The sequence below is a fragment of the Lactuca saligna genome, chromosome 2 (genome assembly GCF_052625555.1).
Source record: "Lactuca saligna cultivar CGN05327 chromosome 2, ASM5262555v1, whole genome shotgun sequence".
In the NCBI taxonomy this organism is placed as follows: domain Eukaryota; kingdom Viridiplantae; phylum Streptophyta; class Magnoliopsida; order Asterales; family Asteraceae; genus Lactuca; species Lactuca saligna.
Window position 1 is genome coordinate 98801416 of NC_136418.1, and position 12957 is coordinate 98814372.

The window sequence follows — 12957 nt, forward strand, 5'->3', positions numbered from 1 at the left end:
AGAGGAATCAAGAATTGAAGAAATGGTTAAATCAAGAAGTCAATCATACTTCGTTCCAAAACAAGTCTTTGAGTTAAGATTGTGACATTGAGTGACAAGTCTTAAGAAGGTTTATAACAATCATCAAATATGGAAAGTTGTGATGTCTTGGATAAGACAAATACCAACTTGGACCAATTTTATGAAGTGTTTTGTCTTGATAAAAGCTACACTAACTCTTGAATATTTGTTTGTCAAGAAATGTTTATTGACAAGAGAATCTTATATGTCAAGGAGTCAGTGGGAGTCTTAATGGTCTTGAAAGGTTTCAAGAACAAATCAAGAATAAACCTTATCGAACATCACTAGCACACGACTTGAGGTTTACAACCTATCGTGTTGACACTATCTTGTTTATGTGCCGTTCCAATTGAGTTAATTATGCATGTGAGTTATATGAGTTCTCATTTGAATGCATAAAAGGCAAGGACCTTGATCAATGAAAAGTACATTAATAAGAAAGGGTGAGCTGCTTAACTACTTGGAAGACATGGTGGGCACTCGTGTTACCATAAGGCAATAAATCAAGATTGAGAAAGTTCGGTCCATATGAGTTTGGATTTGTCGCAAACTTTGGTTTTGACAAATTCACATGGATATGAACACATACACCATTAAAATCTAAGTGTCATAAGATTCCCTCCTTCATGAAAATGACTGTGAGGAAATGCTTTCACTAAGAGAGATTTTAAGAAGATAGTAATTCTAAAAATTAGATTCTCAAATTCGATTATGGTTACGGTATCCCTTTCCATGATTCGAATTGTGAGATTTGGCAATTAGTCTAAATTTTTTAGACACACATATGAGCTATCTAAGGCAAAAGTGTATAAGTTTGAGAAGCTTAGATAAAAGATTATCAAAGCATTAGGTATTAGAAATATGAACTTAAGAAACCGAATAGGTATTGTTTTTTCTGGAAGTTAAGCTGGTTTTTGAATACATGTCAAAGCTAGTGAGAGCATAAGTGTTATGCTTATATGATAATAATCATCATGATAGTGGGAGCATAAATGGTGTGCTTGTATGATTATTATGGAAAGTATTGCAAGTTAGCAATATTAATTATAGAAAACAAGAGTTATACTTAGCAAAGTCGCAAGGGTTGAAAAGTTGTTTTGCTATAATTAAGGGAGAGAATATTATGCTTCATTTCAAATCTAAAGGCTTAGGTTGTGGGATGTTAATAAATTTAGTCAAGGATACATAGTGCATTCTCAAATTTCGATTATGATTATGGCATCCCTCTTCATAAATCGAATTGTGAGAATGTGACACATAAAATATTATGGCAGAAGATTGATAAAGTATCAGATCTTTATGTAAGACATTATGCATCGTGTCTCATACGCTTTGGGTAAAGGATCGATTACGAGTGCTATAATATTTGACCATTCTAAAATTTTCCAAATGTCTAGCGCATTTAGAGGGGAAAAGGACAAGAATCGGTTTTGACTAAGATTATTAAACAACTATCAAAGGACGATCCAAAGCTCGATGAGGATTGGTTGCTTGTGAGTAGTTGGAAGTATAGTATTGGATGGAACATATCGACATTATTATGAATAGAAAAGGTTCTATTAAGAATGAGATGTCATATGGAAAATATGGAAATGGTTCCATATTAGGAGTTGGATATTGAGAATCTATATCTAGATTAGATATTTTTATGCAAAAGGATGTTCAAAGAAATGTACTTTGAGTGAGAGACATCACGTCTATGGAATTGTATTGTAACAATCTCAGATAGAGGACTTTGTAATTTCATTGGCAATAGTCATTGTGACTTTTGTGCTATGATATTACAAAAGGATCATTGCATAAAATGTTAGAATCTAGCATATTCTATAAGTGGCAAGAATTTGATATTCTTTCACTTGTGAAAAGGATTAGGAGTTGTGAAATGAGTGTGATTGGAAATGTGTTCATTTGACCTATTTCACAAAGTAAGGACCATAGGTAAATATTGTGTGCATGCTAAGAGCATGGAACAAGTATAGTTATAATTCAAGTAGGAAGTTGATTACCCGAAACAACAAATAATGTGTAATCGATATGGTGATAAATAAAAGGTGTTTTATTTATACTCAAAGGTTTGAGGCAATATGGGATTAGTATTATTCTTGTGTTTCACTTTGCATGTTTTGACTTCCTGAATAATTTAATTGGTTCAGAACAGTCAAATTATTCGAACGGGCCACAGTCATTCGTATGTTGGAAGTAGGTACGGATGAAGACTGTCGTGAATTAGTGTGTGGATTGTCTAAAGTGTATTAGACATAAGCAAATGTTTGTTGTAATGTTCATGAGTGATTATAAATATGATTTGAGCATTGGATTAAACCCACGCTCACTTGGATCACTTCATGAATTGTATCATGAGTGATTGGTGAGACGATAATATCTTATATTCTTGAAACCGAGATGTGTGAGTTGTATCTTGCGAGTCGGTTGCACATTGATAATATGTAAATGCACCAGTAACTTGGTGTTATAAAACATATTGTTGTGTGTAATTCGGTAAGTGCGTGCAAGCAAGCATTGAGTCAAAGTTTATCCGTTCCTTTCATCCAAAGTAGGATAAAAGCGATATCTTTGGGCCCCTCGATGATTTAGTGATGGCACCTAAGTGCTTGGCCAAGCCGAGACTAAATTAATGGTTCAATAGTAGACGTTGTCAGTCGTCATAAATCGGAAGTCGGGAAATAGTATAGAGAGAATGATTAAGTTCATGTCTCATATCTATACGATATCTAGAATGGAGGAATATATGATCCCTTATCTAAAGGACACGCGCATCTGATAAGATCAGAGTTGACAGCGGCTTTGGAAAGCTACGATTGCAGATCAGGATCCGAAGTCATACGCAGAATAGTTATTAGACTTATCCAAGTGGGAGACTGTTGGATTAGTGTCTAAGTCCATAACTATTTTGGTATGTAGTTGACCCGATGGTGCATGGTCCTTTTGGGTTGCCTTCACCAAAGCAACTTGATAGGATGAATTATGGAGAGAAAGGATTAATTATGATTTATGAATATATTATGAGAATAATATATTAAAGGAGAAATCATATTGTTTAATTAATATTAGTCAAGAATTAATAAGAATTAAGTTTGTGGCTAAAAGACATTAATTAAACTTAAGGGACTAGAACTGTCAATTGTATGATAGTTGAATATTGAGCTAATAGACTCCATATTAAAGGGGTGGACGAATTCTATGGGGAAACCCATTACAAAATCGTTCTAGGCCTTTAAGGAAGGAGTCCATGGGTTGCTTAGGACCTAAGCATCCAAATTAGGGTTTCCTTGTTTGATAACCCTAATAGCCTCACTATTTAAAGATCCCTAAAGCACCAAAAACGTGTGGAAGAAACTCCTTAGGGTTTTGGATGGTTTTGGGCAGCCTCCACTCTCCTTATTCTTCATCCTCTTGCTCTTGGTGTTTGTAAGCCATTAGAGGAGTGACACTTGTGACACTAAGCTTTCTAAAGTCATTACAAGGAGGATTTGAGATTGTTATTGCTACATAACAATCAAGGTAAGTTCTAAAACCCTTCCACATGTTAATATGATTAATTGTATGCTAGAACTAGGTTTTAAAGTCTTGGATGAATTGCATGTACAATAGAGAAACCTAGATCCAAGCATTAGGGTTTGCATGAGCACATAGGATGTTCTTATGGATAAAACCCATCACTAATAACATATGATGACAAATGTTTACATACAATTAGTAATTATAATACTAATTAAACACGTATATGCATCCTAATCAGCGGGAAACACTTTGGTCAAGTGCTAGGAGTGTCCCATGTAACATCTAAGGGAGTGTATGGCCTAATTAGGGAGTTTACTCTTCAAGAGTAAACTCTTTATAGAGTTTACGACCCTAAGACCTTATCCCCATGAGTTTATGGTCGTAAACTCATGGGTGGTGTGTCCTTGGATGCTTTAAGGTCTTATCTCACTCTTGGAATTAGGCTAGGATCAATTCTAGGGCATAGGAAGTGGTTTAGGCTCCAAATGGACCATTTTAGGGAGTTTACGGTTCATGACCACTCCTTGAGGAGTTTACGGCCGTAAACACATGAGTTTACGGTCGTAAACTCATGTTATCCCATTCCTTTTGTTGTTTGGTGGTTGTAACTCTTGCATGCAAGGTTCTAGTCACTTATGTGAGCATAGGAAGGTGTTAAAGGCACTTAAACACCTTGGAAAGGTGTGTACAGTCTATGAAGATGTTCTTGGGGAGTTTACTACCTTAAACACATGAGTTTATGGCAGTAAACTCATGTTAGTCCATGAATCATGTGTTTTGGTGGTTGTAGGTTAAGCATACAAAGTTCTAGGTCCAATTCTAAGCCATACAAAGTGTTAAGGGCACTTTAACACCCTTTGGGGGTGTTTATGCTCTATGAAAGGGTGTTCATGGCCCAAGAACCTTCTTGGGCCGTAAACTCAAGTGTGACACACTTGTGCATGTTTTGGTGCATCTCAAGAAGGAGTATAAGGTTCTATGCACTCAAGGAAGTTCATAGAAGCTCTTGGAGGTGTTTAAGGGGTAGTTTAACACCTTAAAAGGTGTTTATGGTCCTTGGAGATGGGTTTACGGAATAAGGATGTTCTTAGACTGTAAACTCATGTTTACTCCCCATTTGCTAAGATTTTGGTGTTCTAAGTCCTTTCATGTAAGCCTCTAAGTCATAACTAAGCTCCATAAGTGATTTGGAAGGGTTTTTGAGCATTAAAACCCCATTTATGAGTGTTTACGGTCCATGAAGGTGTTCTTGGACCGTAAACTCATGTTCTTGAGGGTTTTGGCTAATTTAAACACGAATTTGCAAGCTAGATAAGATAAACAACAAGCTAGGAAGGTTAACTTACCGATTTGAAGCTCGAAGGGGCGATTTTTTACCAAAACCCGTTTTGTAGAGAGAGAGTGTCTAAGGTGGGAAAAAGTTGGGGATGAAACCCACTCAACCCTTATATAGGGTGGAGTTTATGGCCTGGTTGGGGTTCCCCTGACACCAACCGCGAACGGGGTTTTTCACGACTACCGTTAAACACGGCAAATTTTTAAAATTATACCACCTTAATTTTGGTTCGCTTAACGAATATTATTTAAAATATTCCAACGGATTTAAATCCGGTCAAAAATATTTTTGGGATAAATTTGGCTAATTTTTGACGCGCTTAATTTCGACGTTAAAACTAACGGAAATTTTTGGGTTGTCACACCATGATATCAACGAATCACCAAAGAAGATGCAGATGCCAGTTACTGATCTTCTTGTATTTGGACAAACAGCCAAATTGAAATCACTAAAAGCCCTTAATTGAAATGATTGTTTACATGATAAGAAAATCCCTTGGTCTGGATTATGCTTCAAGTATCGTAGAAGATGATTTATGCTTCCATATGCAGCACTCTTGGTGAAGTAATATATTGACTTAAACAATGTACTACATATGTTATGTCGGGCCTAGTAATCGTTAAGTACATTAATTTGCCAATAAATCCTCTATATTAAGTAGTATCATCCAAAGCCTTACCTTCAAAATTAGAAATATTATGTTTTGGACCCCTTGGATAATGTGCTTCAAATTTCCACACCAAGAATATGCTTCAAATTTCGCTGAGAGACAATTATGCCCTTTTGTGATCTCTGGCAATTTCCACACCAAGAATATGCTTCAAATTTCCCAAATGCTTTAACTTGAATTCAACACTTAATCGATCGTGGACCAAGTGAATTTTGTTTGTGGAAGCACCAGTGAGTACTATATCATATACATAAACGAGGAGGGAAACATATGTAGAACCATGACCTTTGTAGAATAGAAAATACTCGACTTTTGATTTCATAAAACCCTTTGTGATTAAGAATGAAGAAAACTTTGCATTCCACTGCCTTGAGGATTGTCTTAATCCATAAAGTGATTTCTGAAGTTTGCAATCAAGTTTGATATGTGAGGGATTACATTTTGGTGGCGTATAACCTTGATGGAATTGCATGTATACATCTTCTATTAACTCTCCATTAAGGAAAGCATTGTTCATATCTAATTGGAGTAAGGGTCATGATTGTTGTACTACAATTGACAATAGAAGTTTGACTGTCACTAATTTAGCAACCGGTGAGAAAGTGTCAATAAAGTCAACTTCTTCTTGTTAGTTGAAGCCTTTAGCCACCAAATGCTCCTTATAACGCTCAATAGTGCCATCTGCTTTTCGTTTTATTTTGAATACCCATTTTCAACCCAATGCTTTTTTGTCTTTGGTAAAAGGAACAACTGACCAAGTGTTGTTTAATTCTAAAGCATGCAACTCATTATTCAATGCTTCTGTCCATTCTTTTGAAAGAGCAGCTTCTTTATATCATTTTGGTTCAGTTTCAGCAGAAATCGCCAAAGTAAAAGCTTTCTGTTGTGAAGAAAGGCTTGAGTATGTCACAACATTTTTAAGGGATATCTAGCATTGGAATCATATGACTCATTTTGTAGAAGATGGCAGTGATAATCTTGCAAATATGTAGGTTTGATACAATTTCTTTGAGGTCTATTTGAGACAGGTAAATCTACAATGTTTTCTTCATTCTCAAAAAAAGAAGATTGCCCATGAGATATTGAAGTGTAAACCTCATTATCATCATTAAGAACAGTATCTAAAACGGTGGAAAGAGTATGAAAGGGAAATGGATGAAATGTTTTTTAATAGTAAATTTTGTATTTATAATAGAGTTAAAATGATTTTTTTTTTAAAATCGTGACCATGTAACAACGGTCTAAATATGACCGTTTAATGCCAAATCCAAGCCAAAACCCTCAGTTGCCTCATGTTTCAATAGTAACGTCCCATGACTTAACGCCGGAATCCTTGAATCAGGAGCGGTGTTCAAGCCGTGTTAACGGCGTTGTTTGGGTTCCACGTCAGAACAACGCGTCTAGGCGTTGCCCATACATACTCATCTTAGGTTATCCGGACCGGCATTTTTATCTGATTTAAGAAGGAAACGACATTAACGGAGGATGTGGCGGTAACGGAAAGCAATGTCAAGCCTATAAAGCGCAAAAACTATGAAAAGGGGGGGGGGTGTTTGCGCCGTGGTAACCCCGTTTTCTTGGTGCCATGTCGGAAAAATGTTGGTATGGCCGGTCCTGAGGAATCAAATATCATCAAATGCCCTAGACGAACCAGAAAAAACGAGCCTTTATCGTTATTATAAGTTTTAATTTTTAAATAAAAATATATAATAACAAAAAATGAACCCCTCAACATCCCCTATGACGTCGGTGGGGTGTTGCCCATACTGGATAGCCTTGAAGACGACTTGATATCCTATGCCCAGTTAGACCTGGCAATGGGGCGGGTTTTGAGCGAATCGACCTTGATCCAAACACTTTTAACAAATTTCAAAATCCGATCAATACCCGCTCCGTAACCCGCAGGGTTTTGATTAGTCAAACTCATACCCTTATCCACCGAATCGACATATATCCAAACCCGCCCCGTAACCCGTTATTTAGAAAGCACATTAAGTACTCGAGGACTTTCGATCGAAATTAAAACCATTATTGTAATAACTTCTGATTGATTTTTGGCCGTTAATTGCATTGATAAAGAATAGCAATTACAAACTTTCATTCGGTTGATAAATGACTTTATTGATATAAAAATTAAATTGATGATTGCTTGATGGAATACAAATGAATGACATCATGATTCTTAGTAGATGATTGAAAGTCTAGACATCAAGTCCTTGAAACCTATGTAAAAATAGTTTAGTCTGGTCTTTTCTCTTTGGACTTTTAATTGGAATAAAAAATAAACTTTAGGTAGTATAAAATATAAATATATAATTCTAAAATTTATATATGGCGGGTTATAAATGGAGCGGCTCAATGATGATCCATACCTGACCCTTTTAATAAAAGGGTTAACGGGTACGAGTCGTTAACGGGTAAATGGATTAAAAACTATGCTCCAAATCCATATAATTTTTAAGGGTTTAGATCGGATCAGGATCAAAACCAGCTCTATTCCCATGCCTATGTCCATTTATCTTAGGTAGAGAACATCATACATTAAAAACACAGTCCAAGTAGAGATTAACAACTCAAATAAACTACATCATCAAGGATTACAACGATGGAAGTAATTTACAGCAACTTATAAAATTAGAAATCATATACATATATTAAATAATTTTATTACTAATTTATACATTTCATTATTGAATAACAAAGTACGTAGTATATTAATTAATCTATAATTTGAATAAATATAATAAATCAAGAATGGTTATTTACTTATTTAGGCCGAATCTCGATGCCCTCCACGATAAGACCACTCTTCCGCATGTGAAGCGAAAGCTCCTTAAACACAATCTCAACTTCCCCATTGTCTCCTTCCTTGTACTTGAATTCTCCCAACTTAATCTCCATCCACCCATCGTTTCTCATATGAGGAATCACATAGTCTTGCTGCACACGCCGTGGTATTTGAAGATAAACTTTTTCGGTCTCTGTTTTTACCCCACCAAAAGTGACACTTGATTTTGCTGGAAGAGTAAGTCCACTGCAACCCTCAGTAGTTCGAAAGACAAGATAGGCGACATATGTACCCTTTTGTGATAGTTTCACAACTGCTACTTTGCCATGGATCTCAAGCCACCATACTTCTTTAAGTATGCACACCTCCGGGAACCTAGAGAAACGGCAACATACATATATTCATGAATGCCAAATTCAGTATATTAACAACATAAAACGTGACGCTTAAGAGAGAATGAAAGAGACCTTGATTCAGGTATACATCCCCATTCCCAGTATCGAGTGTCATCTTGCGATTCAATGGTTAGGTCGTTGGCCCCCAACATGTAAAACTTTTTCTCACTCTCCTGTTCGTCGATTTGGATGCTTCGTGTAGGGAATAACTATTATGAGGTCAAATTTTAGCAGAAGCTGGTCAAAAATAATATAGAAAAAGGACATGCGAGTCCGGTGAGCAGTTAAAAGTTACTTTTTAGAACCAAATTAAAACAAAAACAAATCCTTTCTTTTATTGAAAACATATTGTTGTAAAAAAGATTAAAAGCTTAGTTAAAAAAATATAGATAACTAAAAGCATATAGGGTCCAAGCATGATAGTTTTCATTCTTGCTAGGAATATATATTTTCACAAACACATCGAATAAAATACTTACTTGAATATTCAGTGCTTCCTCGACCCCCTCGATAATCCTATCCATCGTAGGGCGTTTCTTTATGTCCAAGTTAATGCACTCATGTGCAATTTCGTTAAATTTATGAAAAGACCTCATATCAATCTGATCTTTGATAGTGGGATCTATTAACTTGTCAAGTCCATCAACGTGTTGATGCTCGTCATCATAATAGCTTCGGACTATATTGATCATAGATTGCGTCTGAGTATCTTCAAAACGCCTTACATGATAAGCCATCATCCCACTTGACATTTCAAACATTACCACTCCAAATGAATATATGTCAGACTCTTTAGTCAGTCTGCCTCTTTCGTTGTACAGCGGATCAATGTAAAACCTCGTACCAGCTGCCCTTGTATGGACATAGGTATCTGGCAGATTTCTTGGAGCTAATCTTGACAAACCAAAATCACATATTTTGGCTTCTAGATTATCATCTAACAAAATATTGGCACTCTTCATATCTCTATGAATTACTCTCCTGTACTCCCCAACACCCGAGTGAAGGTACTTTATTCCTCTTGCTGCACCCAAACATATCTTCAGGCGTTGTCCCCATGTTAGGGGACTCCTCCTATCTGGGTCTTGGAGGTGATACTCAAGGCTTCTGTTAGTAGCATACTTGCAAACTATAATTTTCTCATCTGCATCATTGCAGTAGCCAACGAACGGGATGATGTTTGGATCGTTGAAACTTGAAACCAACTTAAGTTCATTATGGAACTCGTTGGTTCCTTGACAACTTTCACGATCAAGGCGTTTGATAGCTACAAACTGGTTTTCCGAGTGGTTAGAGAGTTGTCCGCTGTAGACCATACCAAATCCACCATCGCCGACCAGAGTTTGTGAACTGAAGTTTTTTGTGGCCCGAATGATCTCCTCCAGTGGAATTCGACATTTTTCTAGGTTTACCCCTGAAGAAAACATTGTTTCTATATTTGTGATTGTGTATTGTTATGGTATTAGCAGCTTTTCTGTGAATATATATAGAACCCAATTTGCTTAGAAGCGTGTACATATAATACGGTTGACTAGCATCAACTCCCTTTAAAAGTCAAATGTTGTATCTTGAATGTGTATTTGTGCAAGAAACATTACGAAGTTCTTTAAAGTCAAGTGTTGTATCTTGTACAATTTGTCTTGGCAAAAAATATAATAGGTGGAAAAGTGGGAATAAAACTACTAATGAAATTTCGAAGTTAAACCAAACATCAATCTGGACTTGGTAATACTGTCCTTTTTGGTGATTATTTATTAGTTATAGACCTTGTTTATTTGCATTCACAACATTCAATGCATGACATACTCTCAGTTGTGATTTTTAAACAAAACCACTAAGCCGCTACTTTAGACAAGGTTAAGGGAATTTGTATTCTAGATAAGCACTAAATAACCTGACATGGAAGAGAAACCCATTACAAGATATATATATATATATATATATATATATATATATATATATATATATATATATATATATATATATATATATATATATATATATAAAGAGAGAGAGAAAAAAAAAAAGATTTATTTGAAACTATGCTAATTTTATGAAACATGAGACACAATCCTAGCCACTCATCTTAAAATAAAAAAAATTAAAAAAATATATAAAATGAAAAATAAAAGGAAAAATCCGATAAGTCTTTTTTAAATATTATTTTCATTATTTAATTTATCCAAAAAAAATAAAAATAATTATCGGTTTTTTCGAAATATAAATGAAATATTCTGATAGAATATTACACAATAAATAATTAAATCGAATTTTTAAAATGTTAAAAAATTCTAATATTTTACTAAAATTGGTAGATATATTGAAATATTCTAATATTCAACTTGAATTGTTACATTTGTTAGAAAATTCTAATTTTCTATTACCGTTTTTTAAATATTTATAGTTGAATATTCTAGTAAAATATTCTAAGATTCTGAAAATTCAATTTTAATATTGACAGTATAATATTCTATTACAATATTTCAAATGTATTTTGAAGAAAACGGCAATCTTTTTTATTTTAATTTTTTAAACTTTTGTTTTCATTTTTTTAAATTTTTTTTGGATAAAAGTTAATAAACTCGAGCTACATTTGCTCTCTCCTAGGCTAGGTATCAAACTCTTTTGCTCGGAACCTATAAATAAAAATACTTATAGTCCTACAAAAAAATTAGAAGAAAATACAGCATGGAAAATTCCACAAAATCCTAACACATGAAAACCCTAATTTTGTAACATTACCCATTTTTTTTAACAAATAGTTAGTTAGTGGTTAGAAATTAATTTCACCAAGTTAGATAATTAACTTACAAAATGTGGCGAAGCTTTCCGACCATTTTACAAGCAAAATAATCAATATTAAATATATATTTGAGTAAAGTAATACATATTATTTTCAAATAAACAATTCCTCCCTAATGTAGGAAATTTCCAACCTTTTATGACCAAAATAATTTACATAAAAGTTATTTTATACTTTTATTATTTTGGTTAGGGATAATAAAGATAATATATCTTTCGATTTTTCCATATTTGATCATTGAGTTTTTATCGTCCACATTTATCATTTAGCTTGTTAAATTGTACACATTCAGTGTGACAACCCGAAATTCTTAGCTTGTATAAACACTTAAACCTATCAGTGTTAGATTCATTTTGCTTCCAGTTATCATTGTTTGGAACCTGTTTTGAGTGTTCTAACCCTAGAACATCAAAGGAATAAGAGATTGGAAATAGCAGCTTAAGTTCTTAACTGCCTGCAACCGTAAACCTCCTCAAAAAGGGAGTTTACGATCAAGACCAATGAGTTTACGATCATGGTGACCGTAAACCCATCCTTATATATATGGAGGGTGATCATTTTAGCCATTCTTTTCCCTCTTTCAAGCCTTAGAACTGATTCTCTCTCAAAAAGCATAAACTTTTGCTTCCAAATCTTCAAGAACAAGTAAGTGATTCCTTCTTTGTGTGTTAGATCCTTCCTAAATCCACGTTTCACTCTTGATTCATCCAAGGATTTCATCTTTTATCTAGATCATCAAAGATTCTCAAGAACACGGTTGTGTTTTGGATCGTAAACACCTTCCTTGCCTTCAAAACCGTAAGTATCATCCTCCTTTACATCTATCTAGTTACAATCCTTCATTTTGGACTTAAGATCATCACTCTTTGCATGAACAAAAGAGTTTACAACTCTATGAATCTTCCTAGACCGTAAACCCTTATAAAGGGTGTTCTTATAGCCTTTACCCTTCCTAAGGCTAAGCATGGTCCCTAGAACCCGATGCCTTTGATTGAAGCCCTTGAAAACCATCATTTGTGCAAGATTTAATGAGTTTGCGGTTAAACCTCCTTAGACCGTGAACTCCATTACCGTAAGGTCATTGGACCATAAACACCTAAGACCGTAAACACCTAAGACCGTGAACACTTGGACCGTGAACTCCAATGGTCATACATCCTTGACTGTAAACTCTATAGGGTGGCCATATACCCGAGTTATGCAATCATATGTGATTGTATCCCATAAATCTTAGAGTTTCCTAGCCAATAAGGGTGTTACCCTTCTTATTTAGTCGTCTATACACTAAATTCAAACACATACATGTCTATATGTGTCTATTAGGATCATTGTGTGCTCAAGGTTACACCTGACACTCTGCAATCCTCTTCCAACCACATGTCA

The 12957-nt window shown here is 34.9% G+C and overlaps 1 protein-coding gene across 1 annotated transcript; it reads right to left on the reverse strand.

Annotated features, from left to right (window-relative positions):
* Positions 1 to 8214: 8214 nt before the first annotated feature.
* Positions 8215 to 10231, reverse strand: LOC145028970 (putative serine/threonine-protein kinase PBL28). The gene is made up of 3 exons (XM_078977642.1): positions 9251 to 10231; positions 8844 to 8980; positions 8215 to 8751 (listed from the first exon to the last, which is right to left on the reverse strand). Exons 1-3 carry the CDS (start codon positions 10196 to 10198, stop codon positions 8355 to 8357), a joined length of 1482 nt encoding a protein of 493 aa, XP_078833768.1. The 5' UTR covers positions 10199 to 10231; the 3' UTR covers positions 8215 to 8354.
* Positions 10232 to 12957: the final 2726 nt, after the last annotated feature.